The sequence below is a fragment of the Podarcis pityusensis genome, assembly GCF_964106645.2.
Source record: "Podarcis pityusensis genome assembly, chromosome: 2".
NCBI classification, from domain to species: domain Eukaryota; kingdom Metazoa; phylum Chordata; class Lepidosauria; order Squamata; family Lacertidae; genus Podarcis; species Podarcis pityusensis.
The window spans coordinates 79370080-79396253 of NC_138029.1; the positions used below are offsets into that span (position 1 = coordinate 79370080).

Here is a 26174-nt window from a genome sequence, read left to right on the forward strand (position 1 = left end):
TTAGTTCTAACCTTGGGTATTTTGTGGTTCTAATTCAGCTTCCCCCAAGCTGGTGCCCTCCAGATGGGCTCCAACTCACCTCATCCCTAGACATTATCCATGATAGCTGGGGCTGACAGCAACATCTGGAAGGCACCAGGTATGGATAGGTTGTTCGATTTAAGCAGTAGCCTATATGAGTAGCCTATATGGGAGGGGAAAACTACCACCACAACCCCAGGGAGCATAGGACCCAACTCCTAGGGGTTGAGATCCCTTTGCCCCCCCCCCATAAAATATTTGAGGGGGCGGGCCCCTGATGTTGATGGGCATTGCCATTCAATTGGTATGTGTGATCGATTATGTGAGGTGGGGCTTGCCTGGGTCCCCTGATATTTTATTCAAGTTGGCAAATCTGCCAGGGAGGTTTGCCTGGGGTCTTCATAGTTTTAGGCGCCAGGCAAAAGCGTTCCTCTTCAACTAGGCTGATTAATATTCTGCAGCCTTTTAAATGTTTCTGTGAGGAGTGGGGTGTTAGTGTTTTGTTGTTTTGGTTTAATTATTTACCTGTGTTTTATCTTGCATTTTATTCTGTAAACCGCCCAGAGATCTTTTGATGAAGGGATGTATATGCATTTAATAATGATAATGGTGTTACAGTGGTAAAGTGTTATGTTCAGAAAACCATCTAGGTGGTCTCAGCCTGGACCCTTTTCAATGTTATACAGTGGTACCTCAGGTTACATACGCTTCAGGTTACATCCGCTTCAGGTTACAGACTCCGCTAACCCAGAAATAGTGCTTCAGGTTAAGAACTTTGCTTCAGGATGAGAACAGAAATCATGCTCTGGCGGCGCAGCAGCAGCAGGAGGCCCCATTAGCTAAAGTGGTGCTTCAGGTTAAGAACAGTTTCAGGTTAAGTACGGACCTCCGGAACGAATTAAGTACTTTACCCGAGGTACCACTGTATATTTATTCTGGACTACATTGCAGACTTCTTGTAAGCGTTCCTGAGAAGAAGTACTTAAGCTGCCATTCTAACCCCACTGATGTGGAAGTAAGCCCCAGTGAATTCAGTAGGACTTATGTCTAAGTAGAGATAGTAAGGATTGCGTGGTAAATGTGCTTGAAATGCACTATATCAGGTGTGGGGAACTGTTGAGCCTCCTGATGTATCTGAATTGCAATACAGTCATACCTCTGGTTGTGAACGCTGCGGGTTGCGAATTTTCGGGTTGCTGACTGCGCCGAACCCGGAAGTACCGGAACGGGTTACTTCCGGGTTTCGGCACTTGCACATGCGCAGAAGCGCAAAATGACGTTATGCGCAGAAGTGCCGAATCGCATCGCGCATGTGCGCAGATGCGGCGCTGCGGGTTGCGAATGCTGCGGGTTGCGAACGTGCCTCCTGCACGGATCATGTTCGCAACCTGAGGTATGACTGTAGTTCAGAAGCTTCCGGAGGACCAAATTTTCTCCACACCTTCACTATATAAATGCTTGCTTTTATTATTGTTAAGTAGGACGCAGTGTAACCATTTCCTTTTGCAATTCCCTGATTATTTTATTTTATTTTTCATCAAGGTTTGGTATTCTTCCAGATTTACTGTGTCAATTTGGAGATTCTCTTGCTAGGTGGCTAGAAAAAATATGTGTCTTTTATCATGCCAGTAGTGAAACATATGAGGCAGCCTTATACTGAGTCAGAGTATTTGCTCATCTAGCCCAGCATGGTATTCTGTGATGAGGTGCCTCATCACTGTCTCAGGCAGGCAGGGGAAGGGGGATTTCCAGCCCTGCTACCAGAGTTAAAAAAGAGATTATACAGCAGATAAATTAAAACCATCCAAGTCAGAATAAAAACCAGAGATAATAAAAATAAGTTCTCCTAACCACTCCTATTTTGAGGCATGGACTTTTTGCAAAAGTACATTTTGTTTTTAAAGAACAGCAATATATCACTCAGATACTCACATTTTATTCAATGGAATGATGCATCAAGTTTCCCTCAGGGTTTCTATGCCTCTTACTTTTTGAGCTTGCGAAAACCGAAGTTGTGCTTTGGCCTTGCTATGTTCTCTGTTTTTGGTTAGCTGTGGATTGGCAATTTTCAGGGCACAAATGTTGGCTGGGATCCAAAGAACAACTGCTTATTATGTCCTATGTATGCTTTTGACTTGTTTCTTAAACAGTGCTCTCTTACCCAAGCTGCGTAGCAAACTTGCCTTTGCAAATGTGGGTTGTTTCAAAAGCCATTACGCATCTGGCATGGTCATCTGTTGTTTGTTTGTGTGCGCGCACGTGCGCGTGCCAAAGTATCTCTCTTTGGAACATGGACTTTCTATTTTGATTTCATCTATTTATCTGTTAGGGGTGGGGAAGAAATTTAGTTATGTTTGCATTTAAAAGGGAACCTAATTAATCCACACTTTCTGAAGCAATATGCAAACTGAAAAACAGTCATCCTTTGAAATTTGCATGTCTTCAAATTTTGCAATGCAGATAACCTACCAAGTAACGTCAACAAAAGCGCATATGCTAGAGTAAAATATGCATCAAAATCTATATATTACTGAAAATACTATCAAGCGAGCTGGACTAGATGATCCTCAGGATCCCTTCCAACTCTGATTCTATTATTCTAACGTACTGTATTAGAGGAAATTGCTTTGCAGAAATGTATATGTTAGGCAAACCTGCATACCAATATTTGTATATTAGTAGAAATTCGCTGGTGAATTTTCAGGAGTACTTCTGATATGCAAATACAGAGACCTGGACTTTAAAACTGAAAACATTAGAAACTGAAATGGATATATCCATCCATCCCTACTTTCTGTGCATCCATTTTGCTCATCTTCTTTTTACTACTACTGTTTTCCCACTACATTGATTTTATGTTGGCCATGTTTAATTAAGGAACTATATTCATGTAGTCCCACCCCAAAAAATCTCTCATTTATCTCTCTTTTGTTTCAGGGTTTACAATGGTTGATACAGAAATGCCGTTTTGGCCCATGAACTTTGGAATTAGCCCAGTGGACTTCTCTGGGATGGATGAACACTCGCATTCCTTTGATATAAAGCCTTTCACTACAGTTGATTTTTCAAGCCTTTCTTCACAACATTATGAGGACCTTCCTCCTTTCACAAGAACTGATCAGATGGCTGTTGACTATAAATATGACGTGAAGTTTCAAGAATGCCAGAGTATGTCAGATTTCAAATGTTTGGTTCCTTTTAGCCATTGGGAAGGGTTTATGGATCTTTCCTTTTCAATAGTGTATCTGAAACATAAAGCTCTCCCCTTTTGTTTAAACTAAACATAGTATATAGTCTATTTACATTTTTATCTAAATGTATATAACTAGGATGTCTTTATTCTGATCAGGCCTTCAACCCTGTATGTTTACCTCAGTTGAAACCACTGTTTGAATGAGATATCCAGTTCTGGTTTAGAGGCCAACTATGATTTGTGGCAATTAAAAATTTTCCAGGTTGCATGTCACAGCAAACTATGATTACTGCAGCTATACTTTGCTGTAACATCTAGGCTGTACAAATTGTCAGCCAAGATGTTTATGATCGGAGTGGAGAGGAGAAGGTATAGGAAGAAATGGGTGTGTGACTCTGAGGGCGAAACCATGATTTGGTTATGACACCTGACCTGGCCAATGGTTTGTCCAAGGCACGCCACTGAGTTAATGACTGAAATGATATTTGCCCCACACATTCCCAGCTCATAGTTCAGGCTGTTGACCTAATACCTTCTCAATAGCCCTTTGCTAGATGTGGCTGGTTCATAGGTACATTAAATTTATTGATTGCTAACTGCAACTGGATAGATCTGTTGCCAGTTTTGCCTACGTTAACAAACATTTCAAGATTACAGTTAATTCCCCTTTAAAACTCTTTCTCTTGTTCAGATGAAATCAAGATGGAGCCTCCTTCTCCACCATACTTCTCAGAAAAAGTGCAGATGTACAATAAACCTCATGAAGAGACCTCCAATTCTCTAATGGCTATTGAATGCAGGGTTTGCGGAGACAAAGCGTCTGGATTCCATTACGGAGTGCATGCATGTGAAGGCTGCAAGGTAGGCAGTCTTCAGTAAAATTTGTCCCTTTAAAAACGTTTTCTATCATTTCAAAACATTTATTCCTTTGCCATGATCTGAGATGCGAGATCACACAGCTTCTGATGACTGAACAGGACATGGAACTTTCACATATTTTATCTGTTCTAAGCTGATTTCTAAGCTGAAATGCCTTCCATTTCTAGTTGAAATGGAAGCTGAATCATAATATTCTAAGGAGACAAAATGCATCTTCAGGTAGGAGTTCAAGGGCCTCCAAATAAACAGAAATCACACTTCTCACAAGATGTCCAAAACTGTTCAAGCTATAACATTTTTTTTTTTTGTCATACATAGTCTTTCAAATGACAGAAATGCATTTCTTTAAAACAGCGCTGTAAATATTTTTTTAAAAATAGGTATAATTTAACCCAACTTGTTTCTCCAAATTACTATTTAGGATATTATTTTTGCAAAGTTACAATCAATAAAATAAACAATTGTTACACCTAAAGTCAATATTTTTCTACTATCCTACATGTAACAAGTTCGTAACTTGTAGTTGTGTTAATCATAGCTACCTCCAAGCCTGCATGCTTGTGATGGTAATCAGTGCTTTTAAAAAAAATGTTTAGGGGTACTCTCATTTTCCTACTTATATTGAAATACTGCCAAATACTGAGGCCAAACTTAGATTCACAAAATGTTTAGGGGTATGCATACCCCTGCATACCCCCAGAAAAAAGCACTGATGGAAACATCCATTGAAACCAAGACAACCTTATTTTAAGTAAATATATTTTATAAAATACTGCACTCTTCTGTTTGAACTTCTGAGCAATGGGTTGTTGTTTGTAATGTGAATAATTTCCCCTTACATATTGTGGCACAGGTCTCTCCGGAATAAATGGATAGATGTTCATTTTTACAGATAAGGCAGGAAGCAATGGAAGACTCCTTATAACTAATACTTTCTCCCCATTCCTTCATGCCCATTGAAGGGTTTCTTTCGCAGAACAATCCGGCTAAAGTTAATCTATGATCGGTGTGATCTCAACTGTCGCATTCATAAGAAAAGCAGAAATAAATGTCAGTACTGCAGATTCCAGAAATGCCTTGCAGTTGGAATGTCACATAACGGTGAGAATATTGCTTTCGTCGTCGTCTTCTTCTTCTTCCAGTAGTTTGGCATTATGACATATTTTGATGTATAAACAAGTTGTGTCACCTGCAGTTTCCAAACCATCTTCAAAGGCAGCCCCATGTAAAACACATTGCAGCAGTGGCGTAGCGTGGGGGGTGCAGGGGGGGCCGGCCGCACCGGGCGCAACATCTGGGGGTTAGGGTTAGGGGCGCAAATCCACGGGTTAGGGGGCGCAAATTACTTGCCTTGCCCCGGGTGCTGACAACCCACGCTACGCCACTGCATTGCAGTAATCTAACCTCGAGGTTGCCAGAGCATAGACAGCAGAGGTTAGGTTATCCCTGTCCAGATAGGGGTGTAGCTGGGCCCACAGCTGAATCTGATGGAAGGCACGTCACACAGCACTGAAGACATTTGAGCCTCAAGCAACAGTAATGAATCCTGAAGTACCCACAAGCTACATGTACAAACTTAGGTGTATGGCTGAAAATAAAGAGAGCCCAAGGGCCAGCTCACACAGGCGAATAGTTTCTATGTGACCCCACAGATAGAGCTTTGAGTAGGGAAGAGTATGATGTGAAGTGTTGCTCCTAGGATACACGCCCACTGTGGTTACTGGAGCTCTGTTTGAAACCCAGCAATCACAAAAACTGAAGCAGGACCATTAAGTGCTGCTTCACACAGCAGCCCAAGCACAAAGTTCCTTCTAGAAAGAAGAAGAAACATGCTCACCAAGCCAAACAGCTGGTTGAGATCTGCATTTGTCAGCGATATGCTGTTATTTATGTGCCGTGCCTGTTGTACACAAGCAATATTTATCATTCTTTAAGTTCCCATCACTACTGCTGTTTTCTGTTGTTATTGCATCATGGTATCTCAGGCATACATTTAGAAATAAGCTGTATCCTTCTGTTTCCAAGATAATACATGGAATATAAATGTAAAGGTAAAGGGACCCCTGACCATTAGGTCCAGTCGTGACCGACTCTGGGGTTGCGACGCTCATCTCGCTTTACTAGCTGAGGGACCTGGCGTACAGCTTCTGGCTCATGTGGCCAGCATGACTAAGCTGCTTCTGGCAAACCAGAGCAGGCACGGAAACGCCATTTACCTTCCTACTGGAGCGGTACCTATTTATCTACTTGCACTTTGACGTGCTTTCGAACTGCTAGGTTGGCAGGAGCAGGGACTGAGCAATGGAAGCTCACCCCGTCATGGGGATTTGAACAGCCAACCTTCTGATCGGCAAGTCCTAGGCTCAGTGGTTTGACCCACGGTGCCACCCGTGTCCACAATGACACCCGCAATATAGAGGTTACTAAAAAAAAATGGACAGCACAGGTACCACACATTTGGATAAAAAAATATATACTACATGAGCAGCGGACTATTTGTCATCGGTGCCTCAAATTCTATCACATATAGCTGTAAATTTGAGTATGGAAGTCTGTGGGGAGAAATTGATTTGGGGAGTTGTAGAAAAGTGGTGGGTAGGAAAGGTGGTGGGTAGGAAAGGACTTGAGCATCTTCTCTGCCTCCACCCCCACTATTATGTGTTGAAAATCTTCCGTTCCCACAGTGGGCAGTTGCTGCTGAACTACAACTCTCATCATCCCTGACCATTGGCCTAGTTAGCTAAAGTTGATGGGCGTTGGAGACTGACAACATCTGGAAAGATGGTGGTCTTCTACTCCCACCCTTAATGACCACAGTTTTAGATAGCTTAGTCTTTATTGTTGTGTGAGGTCCAAGCCAAGACTTTGTGTGCTGACGCAGGACAGTTTAAAATACATCCTCTCTGTCCTTTAAGGTTATCTTTATAAATTCATGTGAAAATACCTAACATCCGAATCCTTGAGAGAAGAAATTATAATGAAGATTCTGGAGACTTTCCTTGGCAAAGCCAGATGAAAACAGGAATAGAATGTCATAACATAAAGACTTATGTAATTCAAAGAGAAAAGAATTGCAGGCATGACTGGGAAAATATAGTCAGTGTGGTTTTTGTTATTCTCATAATAAAATGCAGTTTGCTGACGCCAAAAGGAAATCTTAATTTGGTATGCTAATACCAACAAACAAATTGTTATGATAAATATTCTCTCAAATATGATTTTGTGTTTTGTTTTTTTAAGGACAAAAACCTTCACAAATATTTTTGTAGAACTTCTTAGACTTTCACTCTTGTTAAGAAAAGCTTTTAAAAGATAAAACCAAATTACAGTGACTCCCGCTGAAACCTATGCTTCATACTAGGAATCAGAATGAAAAATGTAGCAATTCTTTAAAAGATTTGGCAGTAGTTTTATATCTCCGTCTCCTTGGTATGTTGCACCAATTCTTGCAGCTGTCTTATAGCTCCCTGTCTTTCAGCGTGGACTGTAGATCTAGGCTGTTTCTTCATCATTGTGAGTGGGAACTAGGTGCTGATGTTTCCCTTGAATATAGGATGAGCTTTCTGCCTCATCCAGAGTTAATGTCATTGTCATTGTTCTACCATCTGGTGAAGTTTAGTCTGATGCCTGCCCTCCTTCTGCTGTCTACACCCATGTATCATTGAACCAAAGAAGACAGATGTGTAGCTGCTGAATTCACAGCTCACCACAACTGCCAACACAAGCCCATCCTGATCAGTATATTGACTGTCAGGATAGACGAGAGCTTAAGGGTGGTAGTCAGCAGTTCAAAAGCATACCAGCGTGAGTAGATAAATAGGTACCACTGTGGCGGGAAGGTAAACAGAGTTTCCGTCACAGTGTCCCGTTCCGCCAGAAGTGGTTTTGTCATGCTGGCCACATGACCCGGAAAAGCTGTCTATGGACAAATGCCAGGTCCTTCAGCCTGAAAGCGGAGATGAGCACCGCATCCCATAGTCGAATTTGACTGGACCTAACTGCCCAGGGGTCCTTTACCTTTAACTAGTCAGCTAACTATTAATCAGGGCAGACCCACTGACAACAGGGGCCATTTTTAACTTAGGTCAATTATTTTTAACGAGTCTACCCTTAATAAACATTAGTTGACTACAACCCATGGCGTATAATATTACTCCAGACAAAGCTAGCTGTTAAGCAAGTGATGTGGCTGCTGGGAGGATCTGCAACCCTGTTTCAAGTTACCCTGTCTCCACTCCCCTGTAGTGGCCCACTTTGCATGGAGAGATCACTCCAATGTTCCTCCTCCTCCTCTCTAGCCGGCAAAGAAAACAAACCACAATCCCTGGTTTAGTGTTATGTCCGAGCCAGGGATTGTGGTTTGTTTCACTCCAAGCAGGCTGTGACCGGAAAGCCAAGAGCAAACCTTGGCTCAGCATGGTAGTTTATTATCAGTACAAGAAACTGTGATCTCTTGTTTGTATATAACAGGGATTTTGATGTGTTTCCCTTGTTTGCTAGAGAGCAAGAACAAAGCGGGAGCCTTCTGTGCATTCATAGTAAACTTTTACATAGTAAACTTTTACATAGTACTATTGCTGTGACATGCAAACACTGTCGTACAACTTACTTAACCTTGTCCCTAAACCAGAACTTTAGCTGCTGCTGTCAAAGGACATGAAGAAACACAGTATAATAATACTGGAGTAAGTTTTATGTTACATGAAAAGGGAAAGTACAGTACTTGAAAATGGATTGCCATTTTCAGCTACAGGCCTGTGCCTTTTGTAATACCAAATGCCACCCTCACTGATAAATACGCCTCCCATTTCATGCTAGCTAGTTATCCAACAGGTTAACTTTCTCCTCACATGCTTCCCAGTTATTGTATGTTTTTGCTAGGAAGAGCAAACACTGTGTAAATTGTTTGTGACTTCACTATTTGGAGTTACAAGGATACTGATAAATGTGCTACCTCAGATTTTCAGTGCAAGATCTCACCACAACATCACACATAGTTAGCAAAATGATAAAATCATAAAAGATCAGACTTTCCTACATTTGTATGGATTAACGCAGGCTTCCTCAACCTCGGCCCTCCAGTTGTTTTTGGCCTACAACTCCCATGATCCCTAGCTAGCAGGACCAGTGGTCAGGGATGCTGGGAAATGTAGTCTCAAAACTTTTGGAGGGCCGAGGTTGAGGAAGCCTGGATTGATGTATCAATTCCACTGGGTGTTCAGAAAATAGCATAGCATTGAAACTACTAGTTATTGACTAAAATAAATTATATTCATGACTATTTATAAACAACGGGAAAGTTCTAACAAATTTTCAACTCAACTGTGCCAAAACTCTTATTCATATTCCTAATGAACCTGAATATATTGTTGAATACAACAACATAATTTTAACCTGACCATATTTTTCCATACGAGGACTTGCCATTTTAGGGTGATAGCCTGATTGCCTGGATTTTCCATCAGCTATCACATCCTGTCAATCATCTATAGTTGCTTTCTATGACTTGAGAAGGGAAGCCACATGGCACAATGCAACTTAAGCTGACCTCCAGCACTTGAGGTTTATAGCACTTACCTAGGAAATTCTCAGATTGTTAAAGGTGTAATGTGCTTTACTGTGAGTTTATTGCAGGCAAACACAGCAGGGCAGCTTAGGAACACAGGGATTGTCAGTTGCCTGCTCTATTAAGGGCTATAAAGCCTAAGTACATGGAAATGTGTGGTAGAAATGAAGACTGTAAATAATACCGTCGCCACTTTTAGGAAGGGAAGCACACAGCTCTTCAAGATACATAGAATACATACAGCTGAAACTGCAAAACATTCCAAAGTAGCCCCACATTGACAATTCCTCACTGTTTCCGGAGCACGAAGACCTCCTTGCAATGGTGGTGCTTCAGAGGGAGAAGAGCCGACTTTGCAGGATAAATTGAGGCAGAGGTGCTCAGTGTTTGGAGTGCTAGTGAATGACCCACAACACCACAGTGGGCATTCTGCAGCACTAAATTGAGGGACAATTCAGCCAGAATATTAGAGGTCTTGGTAACCTCAAAAATCCTGTTGGGTCCAGACATAGCCCACAGACCATGGGTTAGCTACCCCTAGTCTATAGACTAAGGGCTACATTTTGGTTTCCTATGTCTTTTAATCCAACACTTTGATCACAGACATAATGCATGTACAAATTCACCCAGCAAGAACAAAATCAACCTATTTGGATGCTGAGATTTTCCACATGCAGGCTTTGGGGTAATGTATGAGGCTTGAGGATACGCAGTAAACCATTCCTCCCAACAGCAAAGCGTCAGGCAGCTTGACAATGATTTCTCACTGGCAACTGTTGTTGGCAATTGATGAAATGTATAGGCTGTCTGCGCAGGGGGGAAAGCATACTGCATGCTGGAGTCCAAAGCAAATATCAGTAGGCCATTTATTCAAAGGCTTCTATTGGAAGAAACCGTAGGGAGGGGATATTTTCAGAAAGATGTCTAAATTTACACTATACTGAGAGAGCCTCTGCTCCCTGTGGAACTGCTAGGCCCCATTCAGTTCTGATAGTGGTGTGAAGAATTGATCCCAAAAGTACCCAGACTGAAATGGCTGGAGATCCGGGAGGTGTTCCTTCTTGGGAACAGGGTTCACCGAAAGCAAACTATGATGGAAATAAATCAGTGTCCATCCCCGGTGACAAGCACTGAAGCAAACTGCTGATCAAAGTTTTCCTTGTGTTTGGGGCCATCGGAGGCTCTTTCCAGGTGTGAGGAAAATGCTGCTTCTGACCCAGCAACATGATGTAACCAAAGGTGTGTTGAGTGCTCACATACTAAAAATAAATATATAAATAAAAATGGCTCTTGGAAACTGTGCAAAGTTGCTGTGCAGTGTATAGGGAGATAATGGTGCACACCTCATTTATCAAATGTCTAATCTAGCATACTCCCACAGCCTGACCACAATTCATCCTCCCACTTTTCCCTCCTTTATTTCAAGAGACTTATTTTCAGAGACGCTTAAGATTCAGAGAGGCTTAAATTTGTTTATTGGTACTGATGTATTGAGATTTGACAGCTCTGATGAAGGCCAGCCTAATCATGAGGCGCTGGCAACACCAGTCACCTGGCCACCCAACTGCCGAATACACATGCCCTTGAAATGAATTGGAGCCTCTCTATTCAGGCTTCTAGTTGAATGAACAAAATACCTCTAAATTTTCCTAATAACCACACCACTTGTTGCAGGCTTGTGATCTCAGGTTGCCAAACCCAGATGCTCTCAGGAACTGGTCTATGAAGCTCTATCACGGCCTGCACATTTTATGGGTTTATCAATATGTTTCCATTCTTTATAATGCACTTTCCCCATTTTTTTATTTAAAAATCCATCTTGAAAAGCTGTAGAAGAAGACTTTCCCTATAAAAATAGCATTTGCAAAGAGTTTTACAATTGCATGTTAGCTGCGCTTCATTCCTGTTGTAACATTTTCCTTTCCCTGCTCTCCTTTCTTCAGCTATCCGGTTTGGGCGAATGCCACAGGCTGAGAAGGAGAAGCTCTTGGCGGAGATTTCAAGTGATATCGACCAGCTAAATCCCGAGTCTGCTGACCTGCGGGCCCTTGCCAAGCTCCTGTATGATTCATACATCAAGTCCTTCCCGCTAACCAAAGCCAAGGCGAGGGCGATCTTGACAGGAAAGGCAACAGACAAATCGGTTAGTTCTCTCTGCTTCCTATTCTCTTTTTCGGGCAAATGATTTACCATACTAACGGATCAGTATTTTATGTTAGTTTGTTTTTAAAGCCTCCTGCATTTGGCAATTACATCTTTCAAGCTAGGAAACACAGGAAATGTTTTTAGATAGGATAAGTAAACATTATTTGAATAACCTAATAAAATATTTGAATGCAGTACAAGAATGCGAAGGTCAGCATAACCTTTTTGGACTTGCTGAGCCCCACTTCTTCCTGTTCCGTCACCCTGTTTTCCATAGGTTATCTCCCACATTAATCCAGCCGGGCTATCCAGTAGAGAAGATGCTGTAATACTTATTTCAAACATCCTGAGCATCGTATGCTGCCTATGCAGACCAGGTCCCTAAAGATCCATTCCTAGGCAAATGACGCTTCTGGCCTTCCTTCCTTGTGATTCATGCTGGTACTGCCGCCAGACTTTTGCAGAGTGTAACACTTTATACTAAAATCCAGCATTTATTCTTTCTTCGAATTGTGCACCTTGAGTCAGCTCATGTATTTCTTTTTCCTCACAAGAGAGGTTTCATTTTACTGATAAAAATCTCTAAAATGACTGCTCCATTTGTGATCTAAGGCGCTGTGTTTGTTCCAGTGGGGTACTCAAGGCTCCAGCCTGCAACAGGCTTCACTCTTGTCTCGACTTAAAAGAAGAGCATAGGCCTTTCTACCTCTGGAGCTTCACCCATCGTTAAAATTATCCTCTCATAGAGCTCTGGTTATTTCTCACTGCAAGTGCTTTGTAAAACTGCAGGTGCCAAGCACTGTCTTAAAACTAGATGCATCTTCCCCCTTCTCTCTCTCACACACACCTTTTCTAAGATAATACTCACTGCTCTGCATAGGTGCATCGTCTAAAACAGGCATAGGCAAACTTGACCCTCCAGATGTTTTGGGACTACAACTCCCATCATCCCTAACCACTGGTCCTGTTAGCTAGGGATGATGGGAGTTGTAGTCCCAAAACATCTGGAGGGCCGAGTTTGCCTATGCCTGGTCTAAAATCAAAGGAAGTATATTGCTTAAGGAACATTCACCCCAACCAAGCTTTGGATTTATGCAAGTATAACCAATACAATCAATGACGCAATTAAAACTCATGATCAATTGATTTAAGATGTACTTAATTGGGTTGCAGCTCGGTATAGGAAAGCCCTTGCTGGCAAGAAAACTCTTCTTGAGCAATATTCAAAGTACTTTTACCACAAAAAACTGCAGTATCAAGACAAATGGCTTGGGTTTCATCAGGTTTCAAAAACTATTTTGTTTGGGCAGTCATAGTTGTATCTTTAGGAATTAGGATTCAGGCTTGGGTTTGTGAAAATATAAATCAGGAGGCTTAGTTTGGTCAGAATCGAGTACAGTCGTATCTTGGTTTTTGAACATAATGTGTTCCGGATGTCCGTTTGACCTCCGAAACATTTGGAAACCAAAGCATGGCTTCTGATTGGCTGCAGGAGTGTCCTGCAGCCAATCGGAAGCCGCACCGGACGTTCGGCTTCTGAGGCAAAGTTTGCAAACTGGAACACCTACTTCCAGGTTTGTGACGTTCGAGTTCCGAGTTGTTCGTGAACTATGCTGTTCAAAAACCAAGGTACACGTGTATACACTTCCAGAGTAAACACTAAATACATTACCACCATAGCTGCTAGAAGGCTGTGAAAATTTGTGTCCTGGGCTTTTTTAGACCCACATACTATCTGAAACGAAAGAGATGCATTAGTTGCCGGGTGTTTATATTTTTCAGCTTTCCTACCCCTGCAGTTAAACCTGTAGTTTAACTATAGTTAACTGTAGTTAAACTACAGACCCCTTTATTTAAGCACAAACCACCTGCAGAGGGAAAAACCATTAGAGAAAGAATGAATTTTAGCAAGCCAATTCAAGCCTGCAGCCAACAGGTTAACAACCTGCCAACAGAAAATAGTTGGCCTACTCCCTTGCCCTGGCCACACCCAAAATGCAAGTAAGCAGGCCTTCCTGCATTGCCACCACCCAGGACCCTGTAACTCCAGGTAGATGATACAGATTCACCTCGAAAGCAATCCCAATTTTGTCCCTGCATCCCATAGTCTGAAGCAGCAAAGCTCTGTGCCCACCAATGACCCTAAAAGCTGCTGAATGGGGACACTGCACTGAACTTGACTGTTTCCCTTTTGAACATTCCTGCCACAAAAAGGTGAGGAAACTCGTTTTCATCACCCTTTTACTCATTACCAAAAACAAGCAATACAGATTTTTTTTGTAGTGCCTTGTGATACCTCCCTGTTCTGCATGGGTGTTGCTGTTTGGCTATACAAGCAGCGGCACTAACAAACTGACCACCAGAAACATGATTCTGAAGCCAATGTAAAGTATTAAATGATTCTAAGTGGGCAATGGGAAGGATTAAGGAAATCAGAATCAAAGCACATAACGAAACATTTTTGTATATAACATCTATTGCTGTGTGTGACTTTACTGTATTATAAAACATGGCAGCATTACAATCCACATTATGACACCATAAAACTATTTTAGGCTTATATAGAATATTGTGGATTTCATTGTCCTCTTCCTTTGTTTTACAGAGTCAGTTATGTTAATTTATGCACAGAATTGGCCCTAAACATGTTTGATCATGCCATTACATTTTATTGTGCTGTTGTGTATTGGACAACAGCAGACATTGCAGACTCCTTTGCAGCTTTGGAGTATTCAGATGTAAGAGATTGTAAATCAGTATGAGTGGTAGGTTCTTCTTATCTAGATTGCATCTGAATTGCATCTGATTCTTTAGATAGGGTTGGCACAATCCAAACAAAGTTAAGCACTTTCTATGTACCATGGAATAGAGACGGGGAAGAAATTCTGTCTGGTTCACATTTTAATATACCCACAATTTACATACATTTAATTTGCGCACTTTCAGCTTTACATGCTTCGTAAAACAACAACAACAACCGCCCCAGGCATCCAGGAAAAATCCCACCCAAAATTTTGGGTTTAGGCTTGATCCCTGGAACATAACCCCTTTGTAAGTTGAGGGCTTAGAGTACCTAATTCACACTTCCAGAAGGCATGTTGTACACAAATGATTTGTACAAAAAAGTGGACATTGGTGAAAATTGTACATCAAAATGTATGCATTAGTGAAAATAACATAAGAAAGTGAAAGTCATTGCAAAAGCATATATATTGGGCAAAATTATGTATATTGTGCGAAATGCACACAAAAATGCTAAAGATTTTTTTTGTTGGGATTTTTTAAAAAATAATAATAATATTAAACTGATACATATATGTAGCAGACCAAAATTGGTGCCTAACAGTGACTGCATTCTGCCCCTTGCAAAGCAATTCAATCTATGCCCCATATAATCTGATTGTGGCAGACGCCAGACCAGGAGCACCAGCTCCTGGGGGCAAAGCCCTTTTGGGGCCCGTTTCTGCGCACCCCCCCCCCAACATCAATACTGGCTACTCCCATGGGTACTCGGCGTTTCATCAAAGAAGCATCACAGTTAGTGATGCATACCTCTAATATTAGTTGATAGTCTCCTTTCTTCCCCATCTTAAAAATTATTTATTTTCAGCTCAGAAAACCTTTCCACACTGTTCCTAAGGAAATAGTTTGACAACTGGAGCCCAAGTGCAATAGTCAATTTTGAAGAACTGTTGTTACATCCCTAATAGCCCTACGGTAGTTATTTTTGCAAGATTTGCAAAAGCTTTCAGGGTTCATTTTGCCCAAGTGATCTTGTGTTTGGTGAGCTAAGGTGAGCTAGTTAATTTGGACCATGTAAGTGACTTTGTGGTGTTTGAACATCATGCTAATGCACTGCTCATGCAATTTATATGGGGTGTGCTCATGTGATCTTGTTTGTCTCTGAACATTGAAGAACCTGCCACCAGGGTAGAATTTACCAGCATAAAACTATAAATGAAAAGACAACCCCCTGTAAAATGGTCTTTCTCAAGCACACTTTAAAAGCACTATAGTAAGAATAAATGCGCTCATTCAGTAAATAATGAGTAAAACTTTTATTATTATTTGTACTGTAATGGACTTTGTGTTCTGAAAACGTCAAAATGTTTACTATGGACACAATTTAAAGTTATGTTCCTCGTTTTAATTGTGCCCACATCTGCGTCACATGTAAATGATTGGTAATGCTCTAGTAGTTTGTGCAGTCTAAAATTACTAAGTAACCAGCCTTTCTCTGGAATGTACTGCTCTCACTGGCTATGGCAAAATAAACTTGCAAGTTACAGAGTCCATTTCAGCCTCTCCAATTTGCACCAGTTTGCATCTTCCTGCTACACCAGCACTGCATGTTTCCTTACTGAATTGAAACATCCATTTAACATTTTCTTGGCTATTGTGAAATATCTTTCTTCCATGCTGCTTAGAACAGAGCATCTTATTTAATAGGTTGCTAACATTTATATCTATATCTTCATCCAAGTAACAGAGCAGTGAATAGGAACAGATGTCATTAATGATACGTTGCTTGAGTTTGCTGGAATAGCAACTCAACTTGATGTCTATAAATGAGAATAATTGTGAATAAGAAAGCCTTGGTTTTTTAAATAGTTACTTGGCAGTCCAGTTTAATTAATGTGGTGTGGGTATTGCAGCTGTGCCTTCTCTTTACCATTTGTAACTGTAAGCCCAGTATATTATAATGGAACAAATGAGTTCTACATACCCATGTTCTTTATTTGATTATCACAAACATAATGTAAAATAGCCATCTTTGATCAGATATCACAGAATGTACCTGGTTTAACCTCAGGCACAATAATTTTTCAGCGGTGGTTGAAAAACCACAATTATTCTTAAAGAATATATTCAGAATACTGTAGTTACATTGTACTGAAGTGTTCAGTAAGTCTATGGAAACCCAGATTAAATGTTTCCCATGCCTAATGTTTCAAACATATCAATACTTCAGAATACTAAATTCCTCTGTGCATTTAGGATCAATGGTTTAGGATGCAACCCTATAGAGAAGATCCACAAGCTACAGGGGCTGTATGAATTTGTGAAAGACCCCCAACATCAGCAGAATATTCAATGGCATGATGGATAAGAATAAGTCTTGAAGTGCTTTAGAGAGCTGAAGGGGATATTTAGAAAATCAATGAGATGTCTCTGCTTGCAGAATCTTCATACTTCCCAAGGTATAGGGAAAATTTATTTACAGGGAACTGAATTTTAAAAATGTCCCGTAACCAAGGAAATGAGGTATAGTATTTCTCAGATCCAAAAATGAAATATATAAATATCAGTGTAGCTGTCCTACAAAAAGTCCCTGGCCATTGGGACTGTTGAGAGTTGCCATCCAACAACAACTGAGGAGCAATATGTTGGCAATACATGATGCACATTTTAAGTACATTTAGGACAGTTATGTACTGCGTAACTGATCACATTTATCCTCAGTTATCTCAAATGAAATTATTTCTGTAACCTTGCAATTGTTGCATTTCGGTTGAAATGAACTATTTTGAGGTAGCTTTCATACATTTTCAACTAAGATAATTGGGTCCAGTCTCATCCGTAGTAGTTTCCTAGCTGTTGTTGCTAGACTATGACACCACTGTGAATTTGCAGTTTCTATGCTTTGTAATGTGTGTTTCTAGGGAAAGCACTTGATGTACTGCAATTTAAATCCTGGCTTTAAAGAGTGTTAGTTTCTTAACGATCATTCTGGATTCTTGTAAAAAGATTATTTTTTCAGGCTAAAGTAAAAAAAAAAAATCAACGACAATAATGTGTTTCGAAAATGATTAAAAAAAACCAATGTTCTTAGTCTGTTTACTTCTTTTTTTCAAATTGAATTTTACCTTAAAGGAAACTATGACTTTGTTTAGGGGAACAAAAATCAATTTGTTTGCATGGAGCAATTTGTAAAGCAGCCTACCTCCAAAAACCTAGGTTCTTTGCAAGCATGGGAAAATGTCGTGGCCTGATTTGCTCACTTGCAGATGGTTTAAGCATCCTAACCCTCTTTGCTTTCATTGCTCTCTGAGGCTTTTGACTCCTAAAATTACTCCCCTAAGTATGCCAGTGGAATACATACTCATTCCCTGTCAACTTCTTTCTGTTCTTGAACCATGATTCATCCTTCCTAATTTCCGTGTGTCTAGTTTCAGTAGCACAGTGTGTTTTATGTAGGAAGGAAGCCTGACAGTCAGCTGTGTTTTCCTTTTTCAGCCATTTGTCATTTATGACATGAATTCCTTAAAGATGGGAGAAGACCAGATCAAGTGCAAACATCTGACCCCCATGCAAGAGCAGAATAAAGAGGTTGCCATCCGTATCTTCCAGCGCTGCCAGTTCCGTTCCGTCGAGGCTGTTCAAGAGATCACAGAATTTGCCAAAAACATTCCAGGTTTTGTAAATCTAGACCTGAACGACCAAGTAACTCTCCTGAAATATGGGGTTCATGAGATCATCTACACACTCCTTGCCTCCATGATGAATAAAGATGGTGTTCTCATTTCCAATGGTCAAGGGTTCATGACTCGGGAGTTCCTGAAGAGCCTCCGGAAACCCTTTTGTGACTTTATGGAGCCCAAGTTTGAATTCGCTGTCAAATTCAACGCACTGGAATTAGACGACAGTGACCTGGCAATATTTATAGCTGTCATCATTCTTAGTGGAGGTAAGTGTGACACAACCATAGTTATCGTTGGGCTAGAGTGAACCTTGAGCCACCATGCATATCTCAGCACACTAGCTGTATAGTTTGCCCTGCAAAGGGCTTGATGCCTTACCTGTTTCTGCAGGACAGGAAATGGCGGCTGGGTTTACTGAGTCCTGGTAAGCTGCAATATAAAGTGCATGAGTTACCTTGAGATCTTCATGGTTAACTCTGAAACTATTGGATAAGTAGGCTCTTGCCTTCAAAGGTCCAGTTCACACTATGGTCACTTCCACACCATATGCTGAAAGCACATGGCTGCCCCCAAAGTGTCCTGGGAACTTGAGTCTGTTAAGGATGCTGGGAGCAGTAGTTCTGTGAGGGTTTAACTACAGTTCTCAGGATTCTTTGTGGGTAGCTGTGTACTTCAAATGTGCTTTGAATGTATGCGGTTAAATTGACCTGCATATTCCTTTGATTTCATACAGAGGCCACTGGAAGCAAAACAGCCCTCTAAACCCTATGGCACACATGATGCAACTGCTGGCATGATAAGTGTTGATGTGGGTAATGGGAAGGAGTATCCACTAGGCACTGCAGTCTCACTTGGAGCAATCTTCCATCACCACTCCTGCTTTGGTCACTGTGCTTAATATAAAAGGGTGGGGAAATAAATGAAGGCCAATAAAGCATCTGCCTTTATGAAAGATGAAATTGCCCTTCCTGAGAGGTTAAAAGTATCTTCCAAGAGTTCTAGGGATTTCTGTCATCAGCTGCTCTGGTCTGTATGCAGCTACTGCCCCATGTGGTGAGCTCCTGAACTGCATGTTGCCCATATGCCTAAGCATCTTGGTATCCTCAGGCCTTGTACTGACTGCCTAGCCAAGCTGGCCGTTGGACAGGAAGTAGTATAAGAGGTCTTCCTGTCCAAGTTAACCCTGAGCTCTGTCGTGTTTCTGTGTCCTTTGGCTGCCCTTCAGCCCTGACACCAAGCTGGTTCCTCAATCTTGCCTCCTGGTTCGTTCTAACTACTGTACTAGTTTCATTCCATGGCACCTGGTTTACCTCAGATTGTTGCGCATGGCCCTCACCTTGACGGCCTCATCACAAAATATAGCATAGGAAGCTACCGTACACACCAGGCAAAACTATATGCTCATTTGTTGCCTACTCTGCCAATAATTCTCCAGGGCCTCTGGCAGAAGCCATTTCATATCACCTGTTACTCATCCTTTAAGCTGCAAATGCCAGAGATTGAACCTGGGATTTTCTACAACTGAATGGCAGTCCCTTGCTACAAGGAGCACCAGCATCCCCAGAGTGAGGGCACTCGTCCCACACCCTCCAAGTGCCGCTGTTGTCCCCCTGAGTTGCATTAGCATTGCTAAGCACAGCCCATCCAGCAAATCCTATGTGCATTCTTCTGTCTCCTTTCCTGCTTCCCAGCTGCATTCGCTATTTTCATGGTTTGACATGGCCAGGTTTTAAAGGGCTTAATCACTCGTTGGCACTTCTCTCATGTTCACTTGAAACTCCAGCCCTGTGACGTGTTTTCATTAGACTAACTAAAATCACATTTATCAAGTACATATGCCGTCAGAATATCTTTACTTGAGAAAGGTTTTGGAATAAATTGGTCCCCAAGCACTCTGAATTAACTGACTAAAGGCAAGTGGGATCCCTGCTATATTTCTTGGATAGCTACAATGAAATTTTGAAGCCCAAAAGGGCCTTTTATAATATGAGCCAATGGTCTTGGGAGTGTTTTCCCCATATTAATGAAAAGTCTACAAATGAGAAACATACTGTTAACTCCCTTATTTGCTTTAATAGAATTCAGTATTTGACTGCAAACTGGGATTTGTACAACTTCAGAAATGTTTTGTTTTCTATTAGATAAAGTTATTTTAAATGTTGGCTCCTAGCAGTATAATATAACGCTAAAGTCTTTTGATTAATGTGAGCCTCACTCCCCAACTACAAGTAATAATAATTTGACAAATATAGATAATTATATATATTAGTACTGAATTACAAAACGGTTCATACTTCAGTCATCGGTGCCTCTGAAGCTGATCTAGTAGCTACAAATATAAAGTATGTCCAGTTGTACAAATTTCTGATTTGTATATCCCAATACATATCCTTCCTTTGCCTACAAAGGTTTATTTAACTGTCAGAGGTATTTAGCACTTATTAACAGTCTGCATCTTCCTCAAAATACCAAATATTCTATGTGGTATCTCATTTGGCAATTTTTATTTTCAGTGAGCTAGATCTACCTGAGTCAGAGTAGACCCACTGAAGTCAATAGACTACCAGTTTAATTAATGTTGTTTATCATCCATTCTCATGATATCAAGGGTACATTGGGTGGAATTCCACATAGTGCCCTGCATGTGTGCCTTGTTCCATGCACACAACAACTTAGTTGAATTCTGCCCTTTGTTAGCAGATAACGAAGTCCTTAGGCTTATACTCACCCACTTAAACATCAATAAGCTTACTGGAAAAAATGAATAAGGTCTTTATCAGAATGAAAAGGTGAGGGAAGAGGTTGAAGGCAACACTTTCTGCTAGAGTATAAAATGTTTTGAAATCCCCTCTTTTTGAAATGAGATTATGTGGAATCCCATCTATTTCATTTGAAGCTTCTAAGGTTTTATGGATGGAGATAGTGGCATTCAGAGTGCGGGAGAATGAGATTACATCTTTCCTCCCACACAAGCCACCCAATGTGCCTGCCCCACCTCTAAGGTCACCAGAAAGCTTGTCACTTCCCAAATGCCATGAATCATTATGGCTGACTATGTAATTTTTTTTAAATCTGCAATATTTCTGTCCCAAGTTTCAAAAAGTTCACCAAGTGGTTTGTAGAGTGGAGCTAACACCAATTAATAAAAACTTTTTGGAAACCAAATAATAACATCGGAAAAGCAAGCATCACATTCCTAAGGTCACAATTAAAAATGTGTGTTTACCTACCTTTGGTAAGAAAACATAAGAAGAAGATAGATGAAACTTCCAAGGAAATGCATTCCACTATTCCAATGCCTCCACAAAAAAGGTTGTATTCCTGGAGGGTGACAATTTTGCCTTCTATGAAGAAGGAATTGATAGCAAATTCTCAGTGACTGCCCTTAAGATTCCTAGGAGTTCATACGGGGAAAGGATTCTCCCTGCATTTAGTCTTGCAGTTATGATAAATAGCACCTTGATTTATCTTGTAAGCAAAGTTGTGAACAGTGTAGGTATAATATGCCAGTTTCAAAGCTTTATTTTTGCCAGTCCACACCCAGTAACAGATAGAAATCTTCTGTACAGTACTAAATGTATTCCAGACTGTCTTTCAGATAAAATGCACATTACAATACTCTAGTCTGGACATCACTAGGACATGAATAGCAGTGGCGGTTTCTTGTTCAAGTTTGCAAGTCAAAATTGCAGTAATCACTTGAATAATGTAACACATTAACAAACCACTTTAAAATCCGAGAGAACAAATGGCTTGAAGACTGCAGTTTTAAAACAGAGGTTTTATGCAGAATCTATATGTGTGTGTTGTACACACACATGTGTAAAGTATTTATATGCTTAACCTATTTTAAACTGTAGTTTCTTAATCCCTATTTTGTCATTCTGCCAGTACATGAAATGGTTAAAGATTGCTCACAAGCTGGAGGGGAGGAGATGAGAACCTAACCACCAGCTACCACCATCCCTTCTTACCTTTTCAAAATTTGTTCTTTTGATCTCATAGAAAAATGAAACACATTTAATCATATGTACATCTGAGGACAATTTCTTTAAGCCCGAAACCTGATTTGTGCTGTACTCATTATGGTTAAGCACGCAACTGCTGAGTCATGCCTGATTCATACCAGCACTATGATAAGGGTTCTCAGCCAAATACCTATTGACTTTCAGTAGCAATTTCTCTTAGAGATAAGAAATGCACAGTAATTTTGCATGTGTACATGGAACATAAAATCATTCTTATGAACATTTCAGAAGTCAATGATTAACAGAAGGTACAATTAACTTTGAGAAAATGCAGAGGAACAAAAGAGGCTTCCACATTTAGAAAAGACATTCTTCTAACCATTTTCATCCTTTTCAGCCCCACCATTTTGAGCTGTATAGTAAAATATCACATTTGTTGTCATTTTAGTGAGAAAAAATGCATAACTTTGGGGGGAAAACCTGCATGTAGTAAAATTGCTTGATCCACATTACTTAGAGCAACAAATTTCAAGTAAGCAGCAATGATAAAGATGCATTGATCTAGCCCTTTATTTCCCCATTTCTCTGGATTTTTATAAGTAACTGCTACAGAAATGGCCTCTTTCTTCACAACCAGGTTTACATAGCCAGCGAAATGGGAAATGGTCTTCTTTTGGTCTCAAAAGGTTAAAGCTACCCTGAAAATTATACTTCTCTAATATCCACTCCCTTCACTCTAAACCTTGATGTAGGGGCAACTAACTGGTGTGGTTACTTGTGGTGATGGCATAGCATTTACTGTGAACCCTGGAAAACCACAGATCATATTAAGCCATATCAGTACATCCCGTTCAGGCAAAGCTGTGCGCACTCCCCTGTTTGTGCCCAATGCATAGGTTGATTAAAGAGCCCTAAACAGGCTACGCCCCTCTTCTCCATTTAGCTGGATGGTTCAGTAATTGATTTACTTATTAACTTTTGCTTTGGAGTGTGCACACTATAGGTTTGGGTTATCAAATTGTCATTTCCTGTGGCTAAGTGAGTTTAACAGGTTATACATTAGCAAAAGAGGCAGCAGTAAGTTATTGGCAATTGGTCTCAAACACAAATATTTCCCACCATTATTCATCAGCATTTGACCATCTTTTCAGCTCACATGCTTCTAAAATTAGAGTTTGCGTGCGTCCCTTAAAATGAAGCGCAACACAAAGCCAGAAGTTATGTTGAACAACAGCTTGAAGTTCCCTCCCCTAAGAATGTAAGGCGGATGGGGGGCAAATGAGATATTATTTTAAGGACTGCTGTTTTTGTCAAAAGCTTTATACCAATTTAGAAGTAAATTGCTGGTGACAAAAGATAGTGAAATAATCAAATGAGAAGTGAAAAATGTGAGCAAAGGAATGTGAACATGTTTTCATTGCTCCACAATGGAAGGAAATAGGCAGTCACCATATTTCCTAAAGTGAGTCAGCTAAACCACTGGCAACGTGTAGAACTTTCTATGAAATTTTCTATGAACATTTGACGGAGATTTTTATTTTGTACAAAATGTTTGAGATACATAGATAGAGATAGATGACAGATAGATAGATAGATAGATAGATAGATAGATAGATAGCTGACATGAGAATATTAAAAAAGAAAATGGCAAGTACCACCTGTTGAAAAATTTAATTGGGAGGGACCAAAAAGTTGGGGCACAGAATGTGGTGACTGTGCTAAGAGCAAAGGCAGGAAGCTGTTTGGCAGGTAGCTGGAGGTGCTCATCTTTCAAACAGCTGGCCTGTGTGAAGGCAGCCCTGTATCGGGAAATTTTTTATGTCTGGTGTTTTACCGTTTTTTTATATGTGCTGTAAGCCGCCCAGAGTGACTGGGGAAACCCAGCTAGACGGAAAGGTATAAATAATAAAATTATTATTATTATTTTGAAAGGTCTCCATGAGCGCAGTCAGGCAAGTCAGTGCAAGAAGTGTGCCAGCCATGTTGCCAAGTGCGTCATAAATGATTCCTGCAACCAGCTGCCTTAATAGGACATTGCCAAGACACACATGCAAGCCTAGTATTGCAATTGTACTGAAAGCCACCACAAGCCTAAGTCTTGGGAAAGACAGGGAAAACGCCAGAAGGCAACAGTTTGGCAGCAACATCATCTGAATATATGAACTATGTCACTTCCAGAGAAAATAGCAGAGGAAGCGTCCTCAGGACTCTTCATCTCAGTGCTAGGAGATTCTTTTAACCACCGAACTTCAGAGCAGATTTCAGTAACATTTCTCAGATGGAGGATATCTCCTCGTTCAGCCTCATGCTATTTCCTGTGAAAACCAAAACCTACAAAAATCCCAGCTGAGATGTAATAGAAATCTGAATATTTCAGTGATAATGTGCTTGAAATGCTGTACAACTATGTGGGGTTTTGTCTGTTTTTCTGATTAACGCCCTCCCCTGCTGTTTTGTTCCCCTCTTAGATCGCCCTGGATTAATAAATGTGAAGCCCATTGAAGATATCCAAGACAATTTGCTGCAAGCTTTAGAACTCCAGTTGAAGCTGAATCACCCAGAGTCATCACAGCTGTTTGCAAAATTGCTGCAGAAAATGACAGACCTCAGACAGATTGTAACAGAACATGTGCAGCTGTTGCAAATTATAAAGAAAACGGAGACAGATATGAGCCTTCATCCACTCCTACAAGAGATTTACAAAGACTTGTATTAAGGGATGTAGAATTTCTAATCCATTGACATGATGTACGTTGTTCAAATTGCACTACTTCTTTGAGAGGGAAAAATATTACATACTTAAGAAATTACTGTGAAGAAAAAGCATTTTAAAAAGAGAGGCAGAGCTTTTACTATTATAGATCTATTTTATGCCTATTGTTTATAAAGACACATTTACAATTTACTTTTAATATTAAAATGTATATATATATATATTATATCATTAAATTGTTGACAGTATTTTCCAGATTAATTTTTTTATCTGTCTTATTTTATAAACCATAATTGCTTGTTCAATCTGATTAAAAAAATATCACTGAAGTTGGTTAGCTGTGCAGTGCAATTTTCAGCTTCACATTTCATATATATATATATATATATATATATATATATATATATATAATTTTGCTAGGGAAAGCTCTCTGCATATTTTATGAAGTGATATGCAAACAACAGTTATGGGTTACAGCATTGTCCCAGAAGCCTCAAATTTGATTTCTCAGGCCTGGTTTCTTTTTTTTATCAGTTTTTAAATTCACTGAAGGGAGGTGCAAGGGACCCAGATATAGTTTTGTCAAGCATGCCTTTGACATTAGCAGGTTTTAAAGGAAGCCCAAAGCCAATCTTGTTTCACTGCAATTATACTAGGCATTACTATATCTGCATATAATAATACATGAAGATCAAGGAACTGAGGACTCACAGTACATCCATGGGTGTTACATCCCTTTATCCTCAGATGAATGTTTTTGATTATTGTATGCAGATTCCAGCCATTGACTTTGCAGGCAAGGCAATCAGCCCACTCCTGAACTCTGCAGAAGTTTGCACAGGACCAGCAGACCGCATTATTATATTTGCTCCCCAAATTGCTCCTGAGCTTCCAAAAGATTGTGTGGGATGGTAGCATCAGCATACAAAGTCCTTTTGATCTTGGCAAACCTGGCAGTGGGATTACTTCATGTGCTTGCCCTCAAGTGAACTGATTTTTACAAGAGCAGATTATATACATTCCCAGCTACACCATTCAGGCCAGGCACACACAGTATCTACCGAGCAGCAAGTTGGGACAGGAGAATGCTCAATACTTTCTGACTGCTAAAGCAGAGGGGTAGTTCTGCAGTGGAAATAGGTTGTGACATTTCCAATTCCAAATGCTCTTTATTCTGCTTTGTAAGAGAGAACACGCAACTAGGAGTTTAGAGAGCCGAACTAACCCTGAAATATTGGAAGTTAAGTGTCCCCTCTCTTCCCGTTCA

At 40.4% G+C, this 26174-nt stretch overlaps 1 protein-coding gene and 1 long non-coding RNA gene across 5 annotated transcripts in view; one reads left to right on the top strand and one right to left on the bottom strand.

The window, feature by feature from the left end:
* Positions 1–25236, top strand: part of PPARG (peroxisome proliferator activated receptor gamma) — a 64279-nt gene extending 39043 nt beyond the window's left edge. For all 4 annotated transcript variants that reach the window (XM_080994212.1, XM_080994215.1, XM_080994214.1 and 1 more), the window contains 6 exons: positions 2959–3189; positions 3906–4075; positions 5056–5194; positions 11603–11802; positions 18042–18492; positions 24663–25236. In XM_080994212.1, coding sequence (XP_080850338.1) covers positions 2967–3189; positions 3906–4075; positions 5056–5194; positions 11603–11802; positions 18042–18492; positions 24663–24910 — 1431 coding nt within the window. In that variant the 5' untranslated portion in view covers positions 2959–2966 and the 3' untranslated portion in view covers positions 24911–25236. The remainder of the gene's footprint in view (positions 1–2958; positions 3190–3905; positions 4076–5055; positions 5195–11602; positions 11803–18041; positions 18493–24662) is intronic.
* Positions 13419–19405, bottom strand: LOC308470800. Its single transcript, XR_013982659.1, has 3 exons — positions 19169–19405; positions 18605–18655; positions 13419–13539 (listed from the first exon to the last, which is right to left on the bottom strand). It is a non-coding gene; the product is annotated as an uncharacterized lncRNA (long non-coding RNA).
* Positions 25237–26174: the final 938 nt, after the last annotated feature.